The sequence below is a fragment of the Hippoglossus hippoglossus genome, chromosome 13 (assembly GCF_009819705.1).
Source record: "Hippoglossus hippoglossus isolate fHipHip1 chromosome 13, fHipHip1.pri, whole genome shotgun sequence".
In the NCBI taxonomy this organism is placed as follows: domain Eukaryota; kingdom Metazoa; phylum Chordata; class Actinopteri; order Pleuronectiformes; family Pleuronectidae; genus Hippoglossus; species Hippoglossus hippoglossus.
In genome coordinates this window covers 10324473-10352414 of record NC_047163.1, presented here as the reverse complement: position 1 = coordinate 10352414, position 27942 = coordinate 10324473, and the positions used below count along the sequence as shown (strand labels likewise).

Here is a 27942-nt window from a genome sequence, read left to right as displayed (position 1 = left end):
GGGTTTATCCACGATGAGGCTGAAAACGTCTTTGTTGAAGGAATCCAAACATATCCTTTCTGTGTCAGCTGTTAGACCTGACATGTGTGTTTTTTGTACTGCTCCATTGTATATTGTTAAGTGACACGATGTTAATGTTTCTAGTGGTAACTGGTAACTTCCTGATGTTGTCAGATGTTTAACCTCACATATGTGTTTCTTTATAGCTCAAACATATATTATTATACAGCTCTGTATACAGTATATATTGATTTGTAACACAACTTCAAGACTCCTGCTGTTTTTACCATCATTAATGTTAGCACCAACGTTATCAAATAACTCTAGAAGTAACTGGTCACTCTCTAATGTTGTCAGCTGTTTAGCTTTACAGTGTAAAGCTCTATTTAATGTTATTAGTTAACACAGCTTCAAACACGTAGCTAGTTTTTATCATTGCTAATGTTTGCATCAACATTATTGAGTATTTCCTGTGGTGACTGGTTGCTCCCTAATGCCTGTAAGAAATCTAGAATCTGTGAATTACCTTTTCACTTATTGCTGTGGCTGCCATGGCACTTTCCTTAACAGCAGATCACATAAGGAACTTGTGAGCTGCGTCGGCTGGACCACAGCAGATGAACTGTACTCGTGCAGCGAGGACCACCAGATCCTCAAGTGGAACCTGCTGACCAGTGAGACCACTCTGGTCGTCAAATTGCCAGATGACATTTACCCCATTGACCTACACTGGTTACCCAAAACCATCGGCGGAAAGAGACAGACCCAGGCTGAAATCTTTGCCCTCACCAGCACCGATGGTAAGTGTTTTTACTCTTCCCCTTCTCAGTGGGCTACAGTGTCTTGTTTCTGTCAGTTTTATTCAACAAGTTATTTATTTGTTGAACAGGCACATGATCAAGATCACATTTTTAACACCATTGTGTTTATGTAGAGTAGTAACTGTCACATTCTAACTTAACTAGCTAAACACAATAACATCATTTTTTAGACATTATAACAATCAGGCATCAACTCATAATTCTCATGCTTCATAGTTAAGGAAAACCATAACCATCATGATGCCTATATGCAGTAAAATTGATCTCTCTCTAAAAATAATTCACTATTTTGAGTGCAGCATTTAATTAGAACAATTTCACTTAAGAAAAGATATTTTAATATATCCATCTCTCCTCTAGTTTTCAGTAGACCTTCAACATTCAAATCAACAAAAGTTGAATTTAGTTTTTCAACATTGTAATACAACACTTGGCGATACAATCTGGATGATGTGCATCTATATGGCCTTGTATTTCACTTCTTTGGCCTATATTAGATATAAACACATAGGATATGGATGTACTGTTATGGCAGGCAACATGTGGTCACAACACTAATGGCAGTGTAGGGTTGCATAAACACACCCACAAACTGAAGCAGCAATTTTCTCTGGCAGACCAGAGAGTAGTGTAAACTCTTGTTACGATTCACTTTTTGAAACTTTCTCCTGCTTCTTATATTGCTAAAGTTAAATGAAATTCTGCATTGCTCCAATTATTATTATTTATGGTTTTTATTAAAAGATACATTTTAATCAACCTTGTTGAAGGTCTACTGAGCCTTATTGGATTTCCTTCACAGCATATCTTTTTTTTTGTAAAGCACTTCTTTAGTGTGACCTCTAGAGAGTAACACTGGCTTTTCTGTAATAATCTGTAGTTCTAATATCTGCTTCTGCTTTAAAAACAAACTAAATGCTGATCATTGGCTAAGTATCCTTCATTACTTTGAGATGGCAAATATTGACCTGTATCTAAGAGAAATAATTACATTGCGTAGATGCATCATATGCCACTCTATCAAAAGGATATTGTGTGGAAGTCGACTTCAAAGTACCAAATTAAGCATGAAGGATATTGCTGGTCCTTTTGTTTTGAACAACAGTCTGTCAGCTTCATGCTCTCTTTCCCTGTTTAATTACATTGTGGTGTCATAATAAATTCACACGGATGTATCATTGACAATTTAACAAACAATATATAAATATAAGAAAAATAAAAAGGGGATAATATGTTACCATTATAAGAGTTCATAAAGAAAACACCTGTCAAATAACAAGTACGCAGACAACAATGTTTGCCAACACAAATGAGGACTGGTAATGTGAGTGCAAATGTAATAATAGAAAATATATTTGTAATACTTTGACAGTTAGAAATAGTAATTCTCTATTGCTGTGTATGTCTTTTATACTCGCTACCTGCTGGACCAGAAACATCCACTTTTGTTGGGATGTCCAAAATTAGAAATGGGAGAGAACAGCAGCATGCTGATTTTCAGTTTTAGGCTGCCAGAAATTACATAGAACATTTAGAATTTTTTTAATACACTCTGCCACAAAGTACATGTTAGGCTTGCGTCTTCAATAACCGTCTCCATGCCTGATCACCCTTCTAGCAACTAGAAATAGAAAATTGCCCTAATTTAACCGACAGAAACCTTTTCAGTTTCCCTCATCCACTTTGTGCTACAACTTTGTAATTTAGCAGGGAGGAAATAATATAGCTCCTTTGCTAATTGCATGTTATGGGATTGATAGTTATACTTTTATTTATAGTGCTGGATTATAATGTTTTTGCAGCCTAGAGGGTCGGATTCCTAAATAATATCTGTATTGATTGTCTTTTAACAGGAAAGTTCCACCTGGTCACCAAGGTAGGACGCATTGAGAAGAGTGTTGAAGCACACAAAGGAGCTGTTTTGGCTGGAAGATGGAACTTTGATGGAACTGCTCTCGTCACAGGTAAAGAAGACAGGGCTTACACATTTTAGTTTAATGAACCTGCCATCCTAATTGGAATAAACATTTAGATTTTTGTGAATTCAGTTGTTATACTCTTTATATCCCGGACATCTGGTTAATCTCTTTTTCTAATATCTTAGCTGGAGAAGATGGGCGGATCAAGATCTGGTCAAAAAGTGGTATGCTGCGCTCAACACTTGCCAGCCAAGGTACGCCTAAAGACACTTGCTTTACTTCACTTATGTTAAGCTACTTACCATAGATGTTGTGTTTGCTTGTATGAAACTGAATAGAAAAAGTAGGGCTAAAATAGCAATAATTATTATCCTGGAAAATAGCAATTTTAACGATTGCAGTTTTCCAACCGCAAGATATAAATGTTTGGCCAGTGACTGGTTTTACCGCCTGAATGGCTGGCAAATTTAATCAGCTGGACCTAAGGAAATAACATTTCTGTGAGTTTAAAATTGTTTTGGGTGTGTGTGTTCTCCAGTTTCAATTGGCCAAATAGGATTTCTTGAAAAAGAAAATACAACCCTGAGTTGTTTTGATATTTAAGATGGAGATTAAATTTGTTCACGTAAGTAGTAAGTTAGCTCATTGGGTAAAACGTTTAAGTATCAAGTTTAAGTATCAAGTTTAAGTATCCCTCACTACATGCAAACGTGTACACAATGAGGCTTAGAGCAATACATCTAAAGAGTCCATAGTCCATGTCCCTCTTGATTTACAATGATCTGAATGGCACTGTGAGAAAGAACCAATCGACTTTTAGACTGACAGAAATTTAAAGAGATCACAACTGAAGCAGCTGGCAGCCAGTAGTAGGAGCCATGTGAAGCCAGTCACTGACCAGCCAGCTGCAGGCGTTTAGTAAACATAACACAAAACTCTGCCACCAATTACATCCTCACCGTCACACACGCACGCGCACGCACACACGCACACGCACACACGCACGCACACACACACACAGAGTAACGGTTGCTTCTGGACCTTCTGGCTCATGAGATGGAGAGTGAACAAGAGCAAGAAGCAGAGAGGCCCGATGATGAAGACCTGGCACACAGACATGCATGAGTTGTGTGAATTAGGGAAGCCTTATTTTATCCCGAGGGCTATGACGCACATGTTCACCTCCTCAGCTGGCTCCCGTTTGACACAGGACACAAAATGACTGTCTCACTATGCGTCTTACAAGTCCACTTTAAATGTTGTTCCAGATCGCACAGTACACAGTACATTTTAACTTACATGTGTGTATGTATCTCACTTGTACATGTGTCTGCAATGTAGCACTCACTCAGGATGATCTGCAAGATTTTCTTCTCTGGTTAAACTGCCTTATTTGCTCAGAAGTTTTAAATGACAATGAAGGAGGAACATTTTTTCCTCTCACCTTGGCTGTGTGATTGTGTGAAAGTGTGGGGTGTCTAATAAAAACGTAACTGTGTTTTGTGTCTTGTATGTATGAGAGAGCTCTTGGAAGAGGTTGGTGGTGAGTTAGTGACAGGACGGTGAGAGGAATTTGTTCTTACCCCTCGTAGCCTGGTCAGATTTAGGTCATGTGACCAGTTAGCATTTGTGAGAGAGTTAAAAGTAACCACCCCCCCCCCTCCCTATCCTTCACACGTGCGTAGCAACAACTCTACTTATATACTCACATCTTCCCACATGTGAACATTGGCACACAAACACGTGCACATGCTTGTACCTTTTATCTTTGTAAGGACATTCATCGACATAACACTTGCCCTAACCCCTTAATCTTAACTATCGCAACTTACCCCGACCCTAAAACTGGCCTTTAAATGTTTGTCAGAAAGTGTGGACCGGCTTCTCCAAAACGTCTTTACTCTGTAAGGTCTAGTAGTGAATTTAGTCCTTGTACAGATAGAAGAACACTCGCATATACACACACACATATTAGGCAGGTTTTCTCAGCTGGTTTGCCTGGAAGCGAAGTGCTGATCCATAGGCTGAATGACGTGGGATCTCTGAGGGAATATGATACCATGTGAGAGGAGGAATTGGCATCGCTGTATCTTAGAGCTATTGTTAATAGCAACTACTTTGTCAAAGAGAGAGGGAGAAATCCAAATTAAATTCCGATCCTATAAATATTATATCAATGAATCGTCAAAATCCTCATATGCTGAATCCATTGCTCGTGACTTTGTGATTAACACAAGATAACAGTTTTCTCTCTGCCTGCGTTTCTGCATATATTCCAGCATCTCCTGTGTATTCTGTGGCCTGGGGTCCCGACTCAGACCGAGTCCTCTACACATCAGGAAGACACCTCATCGTCAAGCCTCTGCAACCCAGTGCAAAAGTCCAACAGGTAACTTCACATATTCTTGTCAGAGTCCAACTTTCGAAACAATACCTTTCAAGTAACTATGTTAATGACAAAAAAGTAATAGTAATTGACTTAAAATCACACAAAAACATTTGTTGCAAATGCATTATGATTTGTCTTCTATATGCAGGCCTGTTTTTTCTATAGAAGAAGAATCAAGAAATATGGGTTAGAGTTAAAATATTCAGTTTTTGCAGAGTCTGTGAGCTCTGTAGGTATTTTCATTGTCTGCTTTGCCACTTATGTTATATCTATTGGACAGTTTATCTTTGTGTGGTATTTTTTTTTTATCTCCTGTGTAGATTGTTCTTATTTCTTGATCTGACCATTGGTCTGACATCACCAGACCCTTTACCCCTTTAGGGTCTAAATCAATCAAACTTGAGGTTTATTTATTTGCATTGCACTATAATGGATACATAAAAGTGCAGTAGACCTATGTGTCTTCTGAGTGCCTCTGCATTAAGGAAGGGTGCAGCACTAAGGGGTTTGCGCACCAGTCATTTTTCTTGTTCACGTATACATTTGTTTATTACTCTTCTTGAAGCTGAATAGCGCCTGGGACCTTAGATAAACAGTGGAGGGTTTAATGTGCGCCTTCTCAACCCTTTGCTCTCCCTCAGCTGTGCACTCACGCACACACACACACAAAAAACTTCATCCACTCTCCCTGTGAACGCCTGAAGAACAGCACAGTGATGCGAGTTGAAGCTGTGTGGGGGGCTAATCTGAATCAGACACTGTGCGTCAGGAAACGCGGGTTAAACATGGGCTGGACATTGCCTGGCATTGCTATCTGATATGAGGTGGGGTGTGAAAATCAACTACTTGTAAAGGGCCCCTAAAAGACCCACTTTGACCTCTGCGATCGCTTACACATAGACACATACGCACAACACATGTGCGTGTATTTAAGTGCGTTTCCCTTGGGCGCATGGAGTGAGCAAGTAGGGTAGAAAAAAATAGAAAATAGAGTGTAGGCATGTAGAGTGAGCAGGAACAAGATTGGAACACAGTAAGATAAGGCTGGTGACAGGCTTTCTGCTCTTTGTTACACTGTGACACATAATGGAGTGAGTAAACTCTCAATGAGGTCGGTGTTCATACACTTACAACTGTGTAGAAGTCCACAAATAAATGCCACTCCTGGTTCTTACCGTGCTAATTTTAATTTTTACTCTCTTTTTAGACTAGTTAAAATGGGAAAATATAGATCTCTACTCATTGCATGGATAGCATCATAATGTTGTGCTGAAGTTGTCTTGCTCTCTCTCTCTCTCTCTCTCTCTCTGTCTCTCTCTAGTGGAAAGCTCATGATGGGGTTATCCTGAAGGTGGACTGGAATTCAGTCAATGACCTGATACTGTCAGGTGGAGAAGACTGTAAATATAAGGTGTGCACTGTTTGAGAGTTACCTTAGGATGTCCTGAGGTGGTGTGTTGTTGTTTTCCTAAAAGAAAAAACATGATACAACTCAGAAAACATGTCCTCGCCCCTTGACAGGTATGGGACAGCTTTGGCCGTCTGCTTTACTCCTCGTCAGCTCATGACTACCCGATCACCTCCCTGTCCTGGGCTCCAGATGGAGAGGTGTTTGCCGTGGGCTCCTTCAACACCCTGCGGCTCTGTGACAAGACCGGAGTAAGAAAAAAACGACTCTAACTCTACTTTATTTCTTAGTGGTTGAGTCTCGTCAGGACTCTCTCAATAGAATGTGATGTAAGTCCATTGCTAAGATTGAATGTGAACAATTAGCAGCTGTAGAAACTCAAAACTATACATATCGGAGTAGTGGAGTTTACTACTAAAAGCAAGTGTTTGCGGAAAAAAAAGAAACCAAAATATGTTGCGAGTAGATGAACTAGGTTATAAAAAAATGTTGCTCAGTGAGATTTTAAATAACTAACACCTCATGTCTGAAAATGCTATTAGTGGCTATGACTTAATATAAAAAGCAATTACACTAACATTTTGTTTTCAGCATACTAGATGACTATCCTTCTAAATGATATAAGTACTTTGAACTTAAACAAATCCCTTATCTTAACAGGTTTTTTAATCACACAGCTCGCGATGAATCCAGCGGGGCATCCCCTGCTGTGTTCTGGATTTCTACAGACATTATACTAGGAGGCCCGGCAGATAAAGTCTGCAGAAACTACGGAGCGTCTCTCTGGGTCATTTGCGTTCACACCTGCACCTTCTCCGGAGAAAATACTGAGGAACTGCGGAGTCCAGTGCATGTCTAAAAGCAGCTATAGAAAGATTATCCACTTCAGATTAATACACTTGAGCAGTGTATTTCTGACCCCAGCACCCCCTGGACCTCTGTTATAAGTTACGGTTTCTGACAACCTTTGAAGGGACCTTTGCAGAGACTACGAAGCTGTAGATATTGTAAGCGTGGTTTTGTTTACTCTCAAATACCAATATAACATTTATGCTTTGTGGTCAGTCAAGTCCTTTTCCCTAAAACATACAGTATCTGTGGTACACTGTCAGCTTTTTCAGTGCAGTATGGTTTATATCAGGGGTGGGGAACCTCTGGAATTTGATCCTGCCCGCGAGACAATTCATGAATACAAAAAAAGCAACTCAGAAATACAAAACAATTCTCATGATGGCAATTACCTTTTTTTTGTCGATTAAAGAAAATAACATAAAATCGTGGACCAACATGTACTTCAGGGTGGTCTCTTCCGGCTGTATGCCTGTCAGGTCACAGTCAGGGTAAAGGAAACACACACGTAGCTATTACATGTCATCACCGACAAGCACCGTGGCAACTGTCAAGAAAAGAAAAGTAGATGCAGAATGTCAGGCTTTCCAAGAGAAATGGACAAACATTTTTTTTTTAAGTAAAAGACAAGCCAGTGTGTCTAGTGAGGAAGCGACCCCAGTGAAGTCCAATCTGGACCATTATTACAGCTGGAAATGGGCTGCTAAACTGGATTAACTGACTAAACAACTAATCATTGCTGTTTCTGGGATCCCTGCTGAGTTTGATAGGAGGCAGAATTGCTGTCCTTACAAGCCATGCGTAGTATCACCAGTGAAGTTCTTTTGGTTTACAGCAGTGAGTGGTATCACCATCATTACCATCTGACATCACACACGTTGCCAAAGAGGTTCCCCACTCTCTGGTTTGATTTGGTGTTGCAAACTACCGGTACTACTGGCTCTCTGCACATTGTTCGTCTCATAAACCATGTGCGGCTGCATGCCACAAGTTCTTACTACCTGCCGCTGACGGTCACTGGAGTTGTAATGAGAGGGGAAATGAGAGAATGATGAATGGTAATTGTAAGTGTTTTATTATTGCTGAGCCGTTGGCCAGGAACAATATTACCAGTTCCCCGCTCTGCCCTCATGGAACGCTTATTGGGCCACTTTGAGTTTACGTGGAGTTGTCGGTGTATCGCTGTATCAGGCCTGTTGTAGTGAAAACAAACAGTCAGAGCTGGTTCTTGTGTGCTGATCACCAGGCATTTCATGCTCCATTTTGATTTAATTAGGATCCAATGGCTTTTTTTCTGGAGTACTAAACCAAATGGGCTGTAGAGAGGTCTGAGCCAACACATATATCTTCTCCAGAGGGTTAGGGTGTGTGTTTTGGAAAGGTTACATTAATGTAAAGTGCAGTGTACGATCATCTGAAGGGAAATCCTTTGTCATTACCTTTTGGTTGTCTTGACCTGGGATTTCAGTAGTTTTCAGAGCAGTTCCCAAAATATAGTTGTGAGTTAATTAAATTATGCAAATTAATCTATTTAGTCATCTTTTTTCTTTGTGTCAACAAAAATACATTTATTGTGCTAGTAAAAGTGTAACAGACCCGAACCAAACGACCCGATTCACCTTACGCCCTCACATTATGGGCTTGTTTACGTGGTTAGTTTGTTCCATTGTTTCTTCACTGCACCACTTGCTTTGCTGTGGTGTCTTGGTTATAGCAGTGTGATGATGATGATAATTATGATGATTATGGTTCTGCCCTGCTCTAACTGGAGGAAGGGTATGCTTGCCTTCTCCTCCCTAAGCCCCTCAGAGACAGTGTGTACTGTAGCATGGCGTGGGAGGCTTGCTCAAGAAGAGAGGGGGGGTTGACTTTAAAAAAACAAAATCCCCCTCAAAGGTCACTCTGAATCATATGTGTGAATTCAGACATACACTCTTCTCACGCATCAAGTTAGAAAAAGTGTTATGAACACACAAATGCACACTTTGGTCAATGTACTACACTTACTGTAATATTGCTGTGCAATTTGAGTTTACACACAAACACAAGACCCATTAACTAATTAAGGGGCTTTACCTGTGTTGTCGCTGCGGTTTGTTTGCGGTGCGCTAAGGGTTAAGGAGTGCAAAGAGTCTTTTCAGTTACTAGCGTGACTAATAGGAAGGAGTTTCATTCTGTATCTGCTACAATGAAACCTTGCACTTTAACGTATTGTTGCTGGCTCAGCAGGATCAGTCCCGCGCATTTAACCCCTTCACCTCCCGTCCAGCTCGGCTCCCCTCTTACCCAAAATTCAAAACTCGCTCCTGCTCTTTTCCTTCTTCTCCTCAACGTTCTCTCCCTCCATACACCACGGCGAAGATGTAGTGTAGAGAGAGGGGCAACATACACACATGCACACACACAATCACACATGCACAAAGTTTACATCGAGGCAAACGTACTGGGAAAGATTAGTCGAGCAGTTCCAGCAAGTTTGTTCTGTTTAGTTTTTCCACAAAGCATCAACATTTAGTAATTACTAAATACATTATTGTGTGATTAATACATATTTAAGGATTTTGGTGTGATTTTGTTGAGTTTGGAGTTCTGTATGAAGGAGTTTTAACAGCACACAAGACACAAAGAGGTTCACTGTCCCTTTTACAAGATTTGGGAGAGACAATAAGTCAGTGTCTGTCTGTGTGCCTGCCATCGTATATGCATGTGCCCACATGCCTGTGTGTGTGTGTGTGTGTGTGTGTGTGTGTGTGTGTGTGTGTGTGTGTGTGCGTGTGTGCAACCATTGCTGTGCAAATGCGCCTGCGAGACAGCAGTCTATTTACGAGGCGCTGCAGCTGGTGTCTAGCGTCTGGACCCTGTCACGATCCCTGACACTGTCACTGGCTAACAAGTAGGACTCATTGTGCCAGGCGAGCACTCTCTCGCTGCTTTCTCCCCACCCCTTTCTCCCCCCTCTTTTCCTCCCCCTTCTCTTCCCTGCACTTGTTTTTTTTCTCTCTCCACTGTACACCCATGCTCACATGTATGAATGCAATAGCTGCTTGGTTTTGCTTTTCATATTCTTGTCCAATAATAGTTTTCTTTTCATTTTTTGGAACTTGATTGGTTAGATAATAAACCTGAAATCTTACAGTTAAAACTTGAACCTCTCTTACAAGACAGATGGCAGGACATTGACCCAAGAGCTAATAGATCTTTGATTTTTATTAATAATTCTTATAAACATAGATACATCTTGTATTCGAACAAGATTTTATTCAAATTCAAAATTTCAAAGCTTGAACAAAATATCAAAGACAAATTTCGTAATTATTTTGCCACTCTTCCTCCGTGGTTTGAAGATCATTCAGGACTTAGCGGGTGTTCAGACTGAAAAACAGCCCTGCATTAAATCAACACAGGCTAACACAGTGCCTGGCCAGAAGACGTCACATTGCGCTGTGGCAAAAGTTGAGCCGGGCTCAGTTTTTTTTTGCTTGATGCCTCCGAATTTGCCAGACTGGATTCAAATGAATGAGCAGCCTGTATTTTTCATGCAGGGCTAGTGTCAATCTAAACGTGGCCACAGAACCAGGCTTCATTGAACTTGCCGATTATTACTCCCCCCTGTTTCTTGGTCTGCTTTCCATCTTATTGAAGTTGTGATTGTGCTTAGTCCTGGTGCGATCCAGATTCGTGTCATACTATTCCCCTCTTCTCTTTGCCACTCCTCACTCTACTCCACTAGTTTTAGGTTATACTTCACCACTGTCAATTTAGTCAGGACCATCAGATGGTTTAATGTTTGCCCCAGTCTGAACCCTGGTTCCTACCAACATCCTTATAGTTTTCAATACACACTTTGATAACAGCTGTCACCCTCAAACAGTTTTGGGAGATGTGTCGTCATAAATCATGTATTAAATTTATCCCTCATAATGGCAGTATTGTTTTCAAGAGTAGGGTTTGGAAAAGTGTAAAACCACTGGTATCTACTTGTGGGTACCGCCTATTAAACAGTGGCCAAATGGCCCCTCAATCATGACTATCATACATTTATTATTTCTGGCTGTGATTTCTTTTTTTTGCCAAATGCACTGTCTTTGGAACAAACTGCTTCTTTCTTTATCTACCCATCCATCCCGAGTACTTTGTGCCAGTATATCTGAATGAACTTAAGTGTGAGATTGAGCCACATTTGACTCATAATTGTCTTTTCCACTCGCCAAAAAACCCACTAACACCCGCTAACATCTGGCTTTTGTCTGCAATGGGAATTGATATAATCGGCATTCGCTCCCGGGTCAAATGACTCTGCAGCAGACACAGGTTTTTATCGGCTCTGGCTTCGATTGGCAGTGATGGAAACATGACACCACAGCGAGCTTCTTTATTTTGACAGTCTTGACGTTGCTGCTGCACCTTTTCTAGTGGGAAGTAATTACACACATTCAACTTTCTGCATACATACATAGCCGTCTTGGTTTGCAACGTCGAACATGAGACACAGGGTTAAAAAAATGAAAGGCATACTCCTTTTTTTCAACCTATTTACCCGTGTTAAAAAAACCTGCATATACCCGCTAATGTTGGTGTAAAAAAGGGTATATATTTCCACCTTTTGCTGTTATTGGCTCCCTCCTCCCTGTGTGTTGGACTACCTTGTGCTTATCAGTGTTTCTCCCGGGGCCCCCTTTACCTCTCTTTTTTTCTGAGTGAGTCTGGAGGAGGAGGAGGGGGAGGGGGGGGGGTGTTCCCTTAGGGTCCATATGAGTCTTGCTCAGCACTGCCACTCTGGGAATGGGTCCATGTCCAGCTGGAATCCCCACAGCTTCTGTTGCTCTCCGTTTCTTTCTCCTCCCCTCCCTCTTTAACGTGCAACCTCATTCTCTATAGGATCTTTGTCTGCCATCCTCATGGCTGCCAACCATTATTCTCTCTCAGAGAGTCTATCACTTCTGACTATCCATTAGACTGCCTGTCTTCTCATAGTCTCTTTTTCAGTGTTTTCTTCGCTCTAGAATCTTATGCTCTGTGACATGCCACCTTCTGTCTAATCGTCAGACTTTAGACTTCCCTGTATTCTCAACGAGTCCCTCTAATAGTTCTCCCCCTCTATCACAGTGAATGATACTGTATACCTGAGCCTGTGCTGGCAGTTTGCTGCCAACCACTGGCTGGCCAACATCTGGAAATTGCCGCTGCTGGAAGAGAATGAAACGGCACAGAGTTCTGGTCCTGATCGTGAACTGCTTATGTGGAGCATGAAAAGGCAAAAGAAACCAATGTAGATTTATTAGACTGTGAGCCTCTATCTGTTTTTGTCACACAAGAGAGTGACGTTTTGTGCATTGTAGTTCAGATGGAGGAAAATGTCACAGTAAAAGAACGGCAGCAGAAGTAGGACACTCGCACACACATTTATATAAAGGGTAGGGGTGGAAAAACAAAAACAGGAGAGTTACACAGGAGACAAGATGAAAAGTAAGTCCAAGTGAAATCATTGGCAAAAGTCTGACAAAGAAAGAGCATGTGCACAACAGAAAAGATGGTGACTGAGCATTTGAAAAAAGACGAGTAAGTCTGGGAGTGTGTGTGTGTGTGTGTGTGTGTGTGTGTCAGAGAGAGAGAGAGCGGGAGAGTGAGGGAGTGAGAGAGTAAGAGCGAGGGAGCATTGTCAAACAAAGAGAGTCCTGAGTCAGCAGCAGAGCAGTTTTCTCCCCAGGCAACTGGGCAGGGCTACTCCTCTCTCTCTCCCCCTCTCTCTCTCACTCTTTCTCTCTCTCTTTTCCCACTTGCTTTACCCCTCCCTCCCTCTCTCCCTCTCTCCCTCCCTCCCTCCCTCCCTCTCCTTAAAAATCTGTGCTTTTGCGTGCTATTTCTTGCTCTTCGCTCTCTTCCTTGCTGTTTTCTGGCTGTATTGGGGGTGCTCCCTCTGTACATTGTGAACTTGTAGAAAGGGCACGAGCTCTGAAAAGGGCAATCGGGGTCTGTCTCACCCTGTAGAGCTCTCTTTACCTCACCTCTTTCATGTGCTCATAGGAATATTTTCACTGACTCCTTCATAACACATTTTGATGAGGTTGCCTGTTGGCCCATTGAGGTGGAGTTCAGAGTGTGAGAATCTCAAAACCGTGTTAAACTATTAGATGCAATACTTGCATGTAGACTTAATCCATCATCCCAAGGAGCTCATTACTTTCCCAGAAAGTGAAGATAATGGTTTCTCCTTTGTACTCTGGGCCCTTTGTGCAGAACAGGCTTTGCTTTTCTGTGTTGCCGGACTTATTCAGGCACACTCTGTGGAACAGTGTATACTGAGGTCCTTCTTGCAGATGATTGACCCCAATTTCTTTTTTCTTTTTTTGTGAGCGCATGTGTGTTTGTGTGCGAGCCGGTGTCTGTGTGTGTAAAGTGGGTTAGAGTAGAAGGCACTTGTTGACATGGTATTACTTTTACACCTCTCCAGAGTTCGGCTAAAGGCTTGCCTTGTTGGAAACCCAAAAGGAGGGGAGCATGAAAAAAGAGCAGAGAAAAGAGAGAGCAATCGGAGGGGTGGGGGGCGGGGTAGTGTGGAACTGTCCAATATATCCTGTAAAGTTGGCCTGGGCAGTGAGGCTTGGAGTATTGGTCTCCATAAAAGACGGTGGTTTCTCTTTCCCTCAAGTCTCTCACTCTCTCGCTCTGCGCTTCTCCCGCTCCCTTCTTTTTCTCCTCTTTACTTCGCCATCCCTCCATCTCTCCCTCCCCCCACCAGCAGGAGTAAGCATATGACAGTGAGACAGTGCCCTGCCAGCCCCTCTGGCAGAGTCATCATTCTTAACAGCACTAAATCACTACCTCTACCAGCTTGGCAAACATGTCACACTTGTGGAGAGAAAGAAGGGAGAAAGTGAAGAATGAGGGATAAAATGGAATGAGGAGTGAGGCTGATGAAGGCAAGGCGCAAATAGAGGGCCCTGGTTGGTTGTGCATGCCCCCCAAAAAAAGAAAAAGAAAGTAGAGCATGTGTGCAACTGGGGTATCACTTGAAGCCAGTCTGCCAATCCAGAGTTCATTAAAGGCTGTTGAGGACGAGGGCTGGGCTGAAGGCAGTGGACCGAGGTCTAGAAAAGGAGGATTTGAAAAGGTTTCATTTTGGATGCACCCCAGGGTTCCTCCACTCATCTGTTGGCTTCCACATGGATCAGAATGGTGCTACACTTTGTCATTGTCCAATTTATTTGGGGGCTCTGTCATTTAGGCTACATCCATATAACTCAGTTTGCGTTTCAAACCCATCACCTGTGCTGTAGATACGCCCGGCGTCCACACTATTCCAGATTTTTAGAACCATTAAAACAGAGACGTTTGGAAATGCTGGAAGCCTCGTTTTCAGACCCTTCAACCTGTGTGAAAACCTTTACATGAACTAAGTGATACAGTTTATTCTAGACCTCCCTACACCGGTGCAGTAGGTCCATTTTAAGGTAAAGAGTTTGATGTGCTGTGCCGTTTATAGCATGCCAAAACACAGTCAAATACCCAAATTACCCAAATAACGACACACCTCACATCCCGCAGCTGCATGTGCACGAGGCAGCGAACACACTGAGGCCTTTTCTCCGAGCTTCACCGCAGCACTTGGCCTGTTGTGCCACACTTGTCTCTCCATCTCAGGGCAAGCAGGCAGCGCTAGGCTAACATTAGCAATTTTCTTCCTTCATAAGCAGTTTACAGTGTGAATGGGCGCATTTATGTGGAAGACCCCGCCCCCAACCCTCCCCCCCGACACAGAAACCACCTAGCCTAGCTCAGGTCAGCCGGCCCACTCGCACCCAAGGCAAGGGGTAGGTCAAGGGGGGGGGGGGGGCGGATGAGGAAGGTTGGAAGAGGGTGTGAGAAAATCAGTGCTAGTTATAACAGAAGATAATAGATATATAATAATGAAAATATTATATAGTTATATATGTATGAAACAGAAACACAGTATATGGACAAATACATATATACATGTTTACTAATACATGACATAAGTATAAATAAATAAGTAGTTGCAGAAACAAATAATTAAATAAATGAAAAATATAAAGTTCCTGTGTGCTTCAAGACAGAAGTAGTAGATCCGATGATCACACTGCTACAACCAATCCAGCTTTGGACGGAGTTAAGTCCACCTACCTAATAACATACTGACACAGACATGCATAAATACATAAATCGATAAATGTTGGTAGATAGAAATGAATAAATACATGTAGATATATAGGAAAAAACTTTTTCATACCTCAATGTATTATTATTTATTTATTTATTTATTGTGTATGAGGTATTGTCATGCTTGAGTGAATAATTTAGGGACAGGGGTGTGGAAAGACAATAGTGGGAGAAGGACAGAGTGCTGGAAACAGATGAAAAATAAAGGAGTTATATAGAGGAAAAGGGATAATTTAAGGAAAGATGGGGGAAGTGTTCTTGTCTTGGATACTGTGAAGGGGCCGCACACCTCTCAGTTGTGTCTTCCACCTCTCAGTGCAGAGTCTGGCTGACGCAGCACAGCGGACATGGGGGGAAAAATCCTATTACTGTGTGTCTGTTACTCTCTTATTGCCTCTATCTCTCTCGCTCCCCCTTTGAGACTCTACCTCTTTTAAACCCTTTCTTATAAAAAGGGGGGAGAGGTCTTGTTAATCAGCTTTTGGCTTCAGTTTGGGGGCTCATATATAAACCCTCCCTTTTCTTCCATGCACCCCTGCCCCCTGTGTATGTAATAGATGAGGATAGCAGAGTGTATGTTTACGAGCGCGAGTGCTGGACTTGGCAGGGCCGAGTACTCCCTCAATGTCTCACAGTTCTCACAGGTCATCACAGCTCAATGACTGACTGACTGGGCCCCTGTCTTTCTTGCAGAGTTTACATTATGTGCACACACGCACACACACACATATACACACATATATATACACACACACACACACACACTTACTCATACGCTCTCACTGCTTCTCCTCTCTAAACCTCTTGTTATTTCTTGCCCCTAAGCTGCCCCCCCAGGTAATTGTTTTAAGATTGTAGATAAATATCTGTAGCCATTAACCATATTGTTTCTCTCCCTCTCCTCTCGCTGTCTCTCTCCGGTTTCCCCCCCCTCCCTCCAGTGGTCCTATGCGTTGGAGAAGCCCAACACGGGCAGTGTGATGAACGTGTCCTGGTCTGCAGACGGCACCCAGCTGGCCGGGGCCTGTGGCAATGGGCATGTAATCTTTGCCCATGTGGTGGAGCAGCACTGGGAGTGGAAGAACTTTGTGGTCACTCTTACGAAGAGGAGAGCCATGCAGGTAAAAAGACACATGCCCACACACACACACACACTTCAAAATCAATGACAGAAACATGAGGAAGTAAGAACCTTTTAGTAAATCTCATTTAAAATATATGGCTGTTATATCCATTTACAAAAAGGGTCACAATGGAAACCCATCTTGATTCCTGGTCTATCATAAGAGTAAACATTTTAAAGGTTGAAGGTCTCCATAACCCATTAAACCCTAAGGTGCCAAATAAAAGAGCTCTCTAAAACCTAAGCATTGTTCCATACAACCACCTGAAACCTGAGGGGTTTCTATAGAGCTGACAGAATTGCCATTGCCTTAAAAAACAAAACATTGAAGCTGCCAAACTCACAGAGACCCCCCTCTTCCTCCTCCTCCTTTCTCCTCCTCCTCCTCCTCCTCACCACCACCTATTTCTCTTACCAACTGAGCCTTGGTCAGTGGGTCAGCAGGAACATTGTCTGGGTCTGAATATTCTTCATTGTTATATTCATTGTTGTTCAGGTCAGTGAATTACTGCTGTAATCTGCTTCAATATTGCTCCTCTCGCTTTGATCGTCAGCCGCAACTTAGAAAACTTTTTTTGCAGGCTAAGAGCACTAAAATACAAACTAGTATTTCAACGATTCGTGATGTATTTCTAAAAAAAGACATCTTATAAAACCTGCACGCTTCTTTTGCTGCCCCAGGAGAAGCACACAGACGTCTTACCCAGTCTTAAAGATATATACACCCATATGTTGCATCAGCGTTAAACAAAGATCTCTGAAAATCATGTATGGGAGAAAAAAAAGAACAGATTTTCACCAGAAAAAATATTAACAGAACTATGCTTTGTTAAGTTTGCTCAACCTGATTTGATTGATGACACTACTTAAGAAGAGTATTAGTGACTGTGTGATGTAGAGAAGCAAACACTTCCCAGGCCTGGGCTCGTTGTGTAGTAGGACCCTCCCAGTGTGCTAGTGCGCAGCCCTGCAATGACAATGACTAGCCTGTGTAGCTGCCTCTCTCACTCCACCATTCTCTACTGTTTAAACTCATGCTAACCACAAGGTAGTGTTTAAATGCGGTTAACACACCCTAATGTACATACACACACTTGTATACTTTCAGACAGGGATACACACGCACACACCTACAGCAACAAGGTTGTGCACATGCATGTGTGCTCATTTGTCATAGACATCTTTACCAAGTGCAGTTTTCCTAAGCCAAACAAAGTTGGATCATCATCCGTTTATTTTCAGCCTCGCAGGCGCTTTTCTGTCTCCCTCCTCCCCCTCTCCTCCTCGCAGTCCGTTTTAAAAAGTGCACATCTGCCAGCGGTTTGTGAATCAGCCAGCTAAATTTACCACCTTGCGGTCCAATGTTTTTTATTCCTGGTTGTGTTGCATGTAAATTCGGCTCACTGGAGGGAACGGAGGAGGAAGATTTGTAAAGCTGTAAAAATAACCCCACCTTTCACCTGGTGCTGGAAAAGGGCCTTTCATTCAATCGCAGAGAGAGCTGGAAGGAAGTATTTATCTATGCAGGTGAAAAAATGAGCAGCGACCACTGCTCGCACAAGCAGTAAAGACGTCTCTCTGACCACAGTTGCCCTACGTATACTTGGACACACTGTAGACTGCTTCCTGTGTATATTAAGAATAAATACACTCTGTGAATGTGAATACACTAAGCGAGTGTGTTCAAGCCTCTGTTGGTAAAGTCAGTGTCTCCCCTTTGTTGCTTGTGTATTTAAATGCAGCGTTTGCTCGGCAGTAAAAAGTTTAATCCAGTAACTCTGAGAACTTTATTCTTCTCTAATTTTTAATTAACTTATCCCGTCATTTCTTTGTTTGTTCTCAGGTGAGGGACGTGACAAACGATGCGGTGGACATATTGGAATTCAGAGATCGAGTCATCAAAGCCTCGCTGGCATGTGGTCACCTGGTGGTCGCCACCTCCCTCCAGTGCTATGTTTACAAGTCAGTAGCCTACTCCTACTTTTGTGTGTTTTGGCGTATTCCAGGTAACTTGAGCCGTTTTCACACATGAACTCCGGAGAATGTTCACACAATCGGGTCCAGACTTTCTCAACTTTGACATGAAGAACACAGCAGGAGATTCTCCAGTCAGACTCCGAAGTGAAACATCATCAACACGCCCACTTGCTAACGGTGAATCCTCAAGACAATCACCTGCTGTTTTCTCACGTAAACTCACTCTGACATTATCTGCAGTTTTTATCAGGGGGCCGGGAGGAGAAACTCTGGACAATGTCCACAGCATCTTACTGACATTTTCTCATATACAGCCCCGCCGGATAATTTCAGAAGATTTCCCAGAATTCAGTGAATGTATGAACTTGCACTATTTCAAGCACAACATTGCAAGCACACAGACAACTTCTAAAGTTGCTACAAATGGCGAGAAGACAATACAAACTCGAATGGGACTCAGGGAGCGCATAACTCTGCAAAGGCCCGACAGTCTCCTTAAATTCAGTCTAGCCATATATCAGTCCTATACTGTAAATATAGCAGATTTTTTTCGTCAAGATCTCTTAATTATTTCTTTACAAATTCAAAGAAATATAGAAAAACGCTTGCAATGTTAAAGACGCTGAAAAAAAAAACCTATTTCGACTCCTGTTCCAGATCTGCACCAAAATCGAATGGTTTTTTTCCTGACTCATATCATCATCCTTCCACCAAAGCTGCTTTCAGACATGCACTGAAGTCCAAAGATTCTCCGCACATTCTCCGGAGGAGGTGCATGTATGAAATGTCAGAGTGAGGTCCTCTGGATAATCTTCGGACTTTCTCCACCTGGCCTCCTAGTATGAAGTCAGCAGGAAGTCTGGTATCTCTGGTTAAAAAGCGTTGCCATAAATGTAGAAGACACCTACGAAGATGTCAGGAAGGTTTGTGGCGATAAGAGCTGACATCGCTGTAAAAAACAATCACGCGATCTCCACAGCAGAATTAATATGTTGCTTCCTTCCTGGTTCCTTCGCCTGAATAGTGCGGAGGAGTTGTTGTTGTAAATGAGTCTGTGCAGAAAACATCCGGCTGTATTGTGGATATGTGAAAGGCAAACTGCGGATAAAGTTCGGAGAATCAGGTCCGGACTTTATTAGCAGGTCATGTCAGAAAACGGCTCAAGTTTCCGGGAAGTTGTTTTTTCTTTTCCATCAACATTTTTTTTAAACTTTATGAACAGTCATACTTTGTTATTTGACATCTGTGTTTTCACTAATTTAGCTGTGTGTGCTGCTTGTTTCTTTGTGGCAGTTCGAGAAACTGGAACACTCCCCTCATCTTTGACCTGAAGGAGGGAACAGTGAGCCTCATCCTGCAAGCGGAGAAGTGAGTGTCTATTCCAGGAGCAGAGCAACAGGAGTTTGTTGGATCATCCATCAGCTTCACTAATGCTTCATTACTCTGCATTGACCACTCATCATGCAGCCAACACACACACACACAGGCACTGTGCTCTCGCTTAGCCGGCGCTGTCATACAATAAGGTTGAGAGTGAAATCACCGGGGGAAATTAGATTAATATGGAGAAGCTCTTGTGCAATACTCCAGTGCAGCGTCTTCGACACTCAGCATAGAACTAAATGGATTACTGGCCATTCTGTCATCACAATTGAGTCTTTCTGTGTAAGTTAATACTGTCTTTATGTGCAATACATGTTTAAATTACCTGCTTGTGCCAGTTCATTAAAACGTTAACATCTCTTCATTCTTTTACTTTTTAACATTTTAACATTACGCTATCCCACTTCTCCGCTATCCCACTTCTCCACACATTAAAACATGAATCTATAAATACTCACCCTGCTCTCATCCTCTACATCTTCTTGTCTCCTCCTCCAAGACACTTTCTGCTTGTGGATGGAGCAGGGTTGTATGTGTTCTCCTATGAAGGTCGACTCATATCTTCCCCTAAGTTCCCTGGTATGAGAGCTGACATCCTGAACTCCCAGGGTGTCTCGCTGAGTAACGACACCATTGCCATCCGGGACCAGAGTGATGAAAAAGGTGAGGGAACCACTGTCACAGCTAAAGTGTTTACAACATTTTACCATCACGTACCCATTTTGATGTCAGGGAGAGGTTCTCCAGAGCTGCAATCACTGATTATTTTTTGTATGGTATATTAAATAACAAATCCCTGTCTAAAAACAAATCCCTGTCTTATAAATAGCATCGACTGTGCCTCCTATTAAACTCTTGTTTCCTTGTTCCTCTCTAGTCATCTTTCTCTTCGATGCGCTGAGCGGGAAACCCCTCGACGATGGGAAGCCCTTGACCCACAAGGTGTGTAATCCTTTGTTTTTTATAGTGAAGTGAAGATGCCAGTTATGCCGCTCTACTCTTTTCATGGTTTGCTTTTCCAGAGCCAAAAAACACAGAGCAAATGTGTATTTGTATGTCTAGTTAATTAGCATAGTACCAGCAATATAACAATTTGCATATGTATTATAGCGTTGGAGGTTATATTTGAAAACCCTCCAATCGGCACAGGCTCAACGAGATGATCTTTATTCCTCAAGTCTCTTTTTTTCTTAAAAATTAAAGCACATTGTTGACAAAATGATCATGAAATTGATGCTAATACTCATTATCCATGTCTTCTATATGAATCATATGGTGAGGATGCCAAGGGTTTTTTTTGGCCATGATTATTCAAGATGTTGAATCTGAATAGACCCAGTTGAGGGAAACACTATTTTCAGAGCAACTGACTGTGCTAAAAATATACGAACACACATCCAGATTGAAGAGGGACAATAAAAACGAAGTAAAGAGAATGGGGGAAGGGCTCTGAGGTCAAACTTAGAGGGAAAGAGACAAAAAGAAGGAAAGAAATAGAAGAGAAGGAAAAGAAGTGGAGGTAGCAGTAGTTACTGTTTGTCAGCATGGCTTTGTCTGCCAGGACTCCACCGCTCCAAGACACTGCACCGTGGCCAGCTGGCTCTGGCCAAATACACACAGACACTCACAGACACAGGTTCACGCACACATATACCCCCTCAGTGTCTATCTATCTCTTTCTCTCTCCTACACACAGACGCACACACTTGGCAGAAAGGCGTTTGGGTCACGGTACAAACTGCTCTCCCCCTTTTCCTGATCTTTTGTCGTACTTCCATCTTTCACTCTGTTGCCTCTTACCTTTGTTTGTGTGTGTGTGTGTGTGTGTGTGTGTGTGTGTGTGTGTGTGTGTGTGTGTGTGTGTGTGTGTGTGTGTGTGTGTGTGTGTGTGTGTGTGTGTGTGTGTGTGTGTGTGTGTGTGTGTGTGTGTGTGTGTGTGTGTGTGTGTGTGTGTGTGTGTGTGTGTACGTAGCTGGAGGTGGCGGAGATCGCTCTGAACCAGTGTGGCCCATCCACCGAGAGGAAGATCGCCTTCATAGACAAGAACCGTGACCTTTACTTGACTTCTGTGCGTCATCTTGGACGAGAGCCCAAAATCTGCAAAATTGGTGAGCCAGGGAGGAGGGAGGGCTCCCGAAAAAAGTCACAAAAAGTGCAGCGACTCTCTTTGTTTCTATATACCAGTATTACTGTAGAAAACACCGGCTGAACAAGACTGTTGTGTGTGTTTCCTGTCCCATAGGCAGCATGGTTCACAGTATGGCATGGAATGACACTGCTAGCCTCCTGTGTGGAATCCAAGACAAGCAGTTAACAGTGTGGTACTACCCAAGTGTTGTCTTCACTGACAAGGAGCTGCTGCCGAAAACACTGTACACAAAGGACTGCAGGTAGATATTCAGAGTCTCTTGCACTTCAAAGCCCCTTTTCCACTGGTCAAAAACCCCACTAACACCTGACTTTTGTCTGGAATGGGAATGGATACAATCAGCATTCACTCCGGGGTCAAATGACTCTGCAGTCCAGCTCCGATAGGCGGGTGAACACGCCATTTTCTTCTTCTTTGTTATTTTGGCAGTCTAGACGCTAACGATGCTCCTTTTTCTGTGCAACGTAATGACGTGCATTGAGCTTCAGGGCGTTGGCGCTTAAAAACTATGAATGCTTGTGTCCTTGTACTTGGGAACAGCATGCAACAGCTATTTTCTTTTCTTCGTATCGTGCAAAATGCAACACTGGCAAGACGGCAAGGTGAGAGAGCTTCTCAGCATCCGGCTCGATCGTGACATCGAGCATGACTCTTTGGGAAATGTAAAAGGAAGCAATCGCCTTTTTTGAGCATTTAAAAAAACCTGCGTATACCTGCTAATTCTGGTGTAAAACAGGTGTAACCTAGAGATTACAGATGCATTTTAGCATAAACAGCTCATACTGTTCTCCAGAGCGATGGGTAGGTTACTACAGAAGCAGTGATTTAAATTAAAATCAAAACCATAATTACAAGCATTCAGCAGTCAGCGCAAAATCTGCCATGACAACTTTCATGTGATTTTAAAACAGTCATGGACGAGCAGCAGTAGGAAAAGAGCGATAGAGGCAGTTTTTTTTTTTAGTACCTTTCAGCTCATTCCCAAAGGTACAACACATAGCGCTTTAGGCTCTCCTCCCTGCCAGCGGCTGTCAGACTGCACAATGCTTCCTTCCCAAAAGTCCTCAGCTTCAGCCAGTGCAGGAGGCGCTAAGGCAAAGTGCCTGCACATCAATACAGGCAGCGCTGGACTACTTTTGCACATCTCTGCTACACTGATCTGAGCAGTGGGTTTTGGGTTTTTATGATCATATTGCACTTGGTGTAGATTTTTTTGCCTCTCTCTGAGGTTTATAGCTCACTGTTGTTAACTCTTACTTTACAGACTTTTTAAGTCGGAATACATTTCCTATTTATTGGATGGAAGTTTTGGAATTATGGGTTGGTTGCATTTACACAACCTCCATTTCTGTTGCAGTTTTTTTTTTGCCTGTAATTTATCAGGGCTCTTGCAAGCAAATGTTTTCCCGGGAGTCATTAAAAGTTTGCTTAAATGCACCAGATACTAAATGGCAGAAGCAAATAAGTAAATGAATACAAACGCTCCATTTTGACCCATGTGTGTAGGTTTTGAGGATATCTTTGATGGAAGGCAGTTTGGACCACGTACAGTGCTCGTTACAAAAGCACCACTGTCACTGTGTTATTTCATCAATTCAGCCAAATAGTGTATGTGGTGAGCTCCCACAAATTACTCTTTGTATCAGACATTTTGGCACCTGCGCTTGCACACATGCAAACTGGCAATACCTGTGGGATAAATAAGTTGATAAATGTATTCTTAATTAGCACAATCCATCATCCTGCATATGTAATCATGATAGATATTTTGTTATATTCAGTCATTTAATTTTTTTAATGTAACAATAAATATTTGCAAGAGTCACACAGTTCCTTGCTGCGAACAAACGATGTAGTTACATATGTTTCTTCACGTGTGTGTGTGTGTGTGTGTGTGTGTGTGTGTGTGTGTGTGTGTGTGTGTGTGTGTGTGTGTGTGTGTGTGTGTGTGTGTGTGTGTGTGTGTATTTGCCCTCTTCACAGTGAGTTCAGCCGAGCCCCCCACATTCTGAACTACGTTGGCACCAAGGTGACGTTACGCCAGGGAGACGGTTCACTGGTGTACAGCATCGTACCTCCCTACCCGGCCCTGCTTCACGAATACAGCGCCTCTTCACGCTGGGAGGATGCACTGCGCCTCTGCCGCTTTGCCAAGGTCAATAACCAGCACATCTCTATTCATGTTTGTTACGACTGTCAGGATATTGGATTTTCACTTAAATATTGTCGTGGCCCAAATAATTAACAATTGATTTATTTTATTTGAATAATAATAATATTGTTATAATTACTACTACTTATATTATGATAATAATAATGTTGTCAGTCAGCTTCATTTTTTATTTTGTTTATCGTGTGCTATATCAAATTTTTAGCTAATTCGTTACGCTCAAATTATCCTAATACTAATACTATACTAGTAAAATACTAATACCTACTAAGGTTGCCCTAATGAGTACTAATTGTTCCAGTGAAGTAACTCAATCATGCTTATATCTTTTATCTTAGTGTTTCCCATTTAAATTATTTCTTTACATTCGATTTCCCAAAAAATTTCCAGTACTTCTTTTCACTAAATGTCTTTGAGAATATATATATGACTGTATGACCCTATGTGACTTAGTGCTGCAGTCTCTGGAACAGTCCAGGATCCCGTGGCGTGTGTCACCTTCACACACACACATGAAATGAGAAGGTAGTAGACAGGTTTATGGGACCGGAGCAGCAGGCTTTAATTAGCCTTCAATTAGCCTGGTGACACCATTTACCGGATTTAGCCCCCCTAGACCTCACTCATAAATACACACTCCACTATATGCATGCTAAAACTCTCCACACACACACACACACTGAACACAGCATGAGACTACATTTGCTTGGGCGATGATGCAATAACCACAACCATAAAAAATGGACGCTAGTAACAAGACAAGGGTGGGACAGAACGGATCGAGAGCGAGAGGGAGACTTTTTTTTAAAGAGATTTTTTTTTTTCTCAACTCCTCCCCCATCGACTTCTGGTAAAAGTTTGGTGGCAGCGTGGCTTTTCCCAGAATCCCACTCCACGTTGTCGGTAAACTGTCAGCTGATTAGAGTTGACACACGAAATGGTTTAGAACCGTGCACACATAGAGGAATATAACATACAATGGACCACATTAATCTAACTATGTAATGGGCACGACGAAGGGAGATTTACAGAGTCAGATTTTTGTATCAAGTTTATTTAGGTGGTGGTAGTCAGAGTTATTTGCTGTTTCCAGGAGTGGTCTCCAATCAAAGCTGTTTGTCTCAGTGATGGACATCGATTAAAGGGGGAATTACAGAGTGGTGAATCCAGTCTGCTTAGCTGTCGCTCAATAGGTGATTAAAGATTCCCTTTGATGGACACAGCTGCAATGAATAAAGTGGTGACACCAGATGTTGTGTACTGCAAATATCTCTTGTTTGTTTTCATGTGTGTCATCCATGTTTTTAATGGCTCGGAGCGTGACTACAGTGAAGTCTGCCAGGATATGAACAGGATGTAATAAAGACACCATCATACCCGGTCTCTGTTCAGACTCCTACACACTCATATGTGTGTATGTTGTATATCTCTCAAATGCTTTTGAATCGGCAGTCCCCATCACTACTGCAGTGACCGTTCTAAACCTGCCTTTTTGGAATGGGCTGTTTGCTTGACCCATGGTGATGCTGGTTGCAGATTTCTTTCTGAAACTTTAAAAGCGACCTGCAGTAATTGAGCCGTGGCGAGTAAAGACCAGCTTGTGGCACTGAAGGTGCAAAGAGAACGGTTCTCGAGAAAAACATTTCTGGAAATATTAGATAGATTCTTTGCTGTAATCATAATCACTGCTCACTAAAACTGGTTTGCTTTTATTAGAAAATGTAGTAGTAATGTGTATATACTGCACTCGTATCGATTAATCAATAACTTGTATATATCCGAAAAGAAAACATAGAAAGCTTGAAAAACAGCAGATTGTGCTCACAGCCTCTGCTCCTCATCTCTACAGGACCAATCTCTGTGGGCGTGTCTGGCTGGTATGTCAATGGCCAACAGGGAGCTGACCACAGCAGAGATGGCCTACGCTGCCATTGGAGAGGTAAGGGCGTTAGTCAATGGCTGATTCAATCTAGAACAGTTAACTCAAACAATTCCGACATAAGTCTTAGATTGAAAGTATCAGGTGTCTCGTTCTCAAAGCTCTTTTTCTCCTCTCTTTTAGCTACCAAGAGTGCAGTACATCAAATTCATAAAGACGCAGCCGTCGAAGGAGTCGTCCTTGGCCCACATGCTGTTGTTCAGTGGTCTCATCCAGGAGGCCGAGGCCACTCTGCTACAAGCAGGACTCATCTACCAGGCCATACAAGTCAACATTAACCTTTTCAACTGGGAGAGGTACGGCTCAGGTGTTTCTGTTGTTTCCGGGGATGCGTCCGCTCAGCTTAGTGATGATTATCTTTAGGAGAGTGTCAACCATTAGTTTTGAGGACGAGCAAGTGAGAAGTCCATAGAGGCTGGATGTGTATCTACAATTAATCGTCTTGTGTGCAGGGCCCTGGAGTTGGCTGTCAAACACAAGACCCATGTGGACACTGTGCTGGCCTATAGGGAGAAGTTCCTGCAGACATTTGGCAGGAAGGAGACCAACAAGAGATTCCTGCAGTACGCTGGAGGGGTAAGTGAGGGCAGCTTGTCTGCTGTGCTGCAGACTTGGTTTGGGGTATGATGCATTTTTAACAGCAGAGGGTGTTTTTTTCTTTTTGTAACTGTCGTTGGGTTTCAGCTCATTAGCTTTTTATACGCTGCTTATACACTCCTCCAAAAGAAAAAAAACTGCTGCTGTTCAATCACAATAGACTGCGGAGCTAAAAACAAAAAAATGGTGGAAAGCTTTAAAGTTGTTATTGCTGTCCACTGATGTTTAATCTCATAGATTTCTTGGATGAGCATCAGTGTGGTGCCTTTAATAAAATACAAAACTAGCATCATCAGTACCACACATTAAAACACAGCCCTCCAGCTTGATCCCTGCCTTATGTTGTCATTTGGCCAAGTTAGCTGCTTTGCATGATCAGTCCCATACTCATCAAAACAAAGTGGAGTAGCTCATTTCCTTTTGTCTCCCTGTGTCTCTGCCAGGTTGAGGTGAACTGGGAGAAAATCCAGGCGAAGATCGAGATGGAGTTGTCCAAAGAAAGGGAGAAAGCTGCGAACGCCTCTGTGAGGAGCAGCGTGGCAGCACGACGTTAATCTCTCTCTCTCTCTCTCTCTCTCTCTCTCTCTCTCTCTTTCTCTTTCTCTCTGAAGTGCCTTGAGATGTATGTTCACAAAGACTCGTGGATACGATTTGGGTGGTCAAGGTCACAGTGGCCTCAGAAAGCGTGTTTTTGGCCTCTTGAACATGATGACTCTATTCTGCCTGTTAGGAAATTTCCTATTTTCCTATATTTTAACCAGTTGTCTCTTGGACTCAAAGATGAACTGATTAGATTTCAGCTGTCAAAGGTCACAGGGACCTCATATGAGTCTGGAAGAAAATGTATGTAGACTGAAACTGCACTGGTTGGTGGAGGCATACAACCACACTGCAGTCATTCTAGTTTTGTCACTGATATTTGGTGTCGTGTTTTATATGAAAATATATTTTTGTAGTTAATGTATACGTTTTTTCCTTCTGTAAACACTAAAAAGAAAATCTATTAATAAAACAGATGGTGTATATATTGAGCCCAAATA

General features: G+C 42.4%; 1 protein-coding gene across 2 annotated transcripts; it reads left to right on the top strand.

Annotated features, from left to right (window-relative positions):
* Positions 1-13: 13 nt before the first annotated feature.
* On the top strand, positions 14-27942 carry ift80 (intraflagellar transport 80 homolog (Chlamydomonas)). Of its 2 annotated transcripts, XM_034604358.1 has the most exons (20): positions 14-50; positions 579-800; positions 2675-2785; positions 2926-2994; positions 5020-5129; positions 6451-6540; positions 6651-6788; positions 16506-16685; positions 18531-18649; positions 19958-20032; positions 20547-20710; positions 20925-20989; positions 22020-22155; positions 22290-22437; positions 24180-24351; positions 26216-26305; positions 26429-26601; positions 26758-26881; positions 27346-27464; positions 27497-27942. In XM_034604358.1, the coding sequence occupies exons 1-19, from the start codon at positions 14-16 to the stop codon at positions 27454-27456; spliced, it is 2334 nt and encodes a 777-aa protein (XP_034460249.1). In that variant the 3' UTR covers positions 27457-27464; positions 27497-27942. The 2 variants fall into 2 exon arrangements, with proteins under 2 accessions (XP_034460249.1, XP_034460248.1); XM_034604357.1 differs by having other exon boundaries at positions 27346-27942.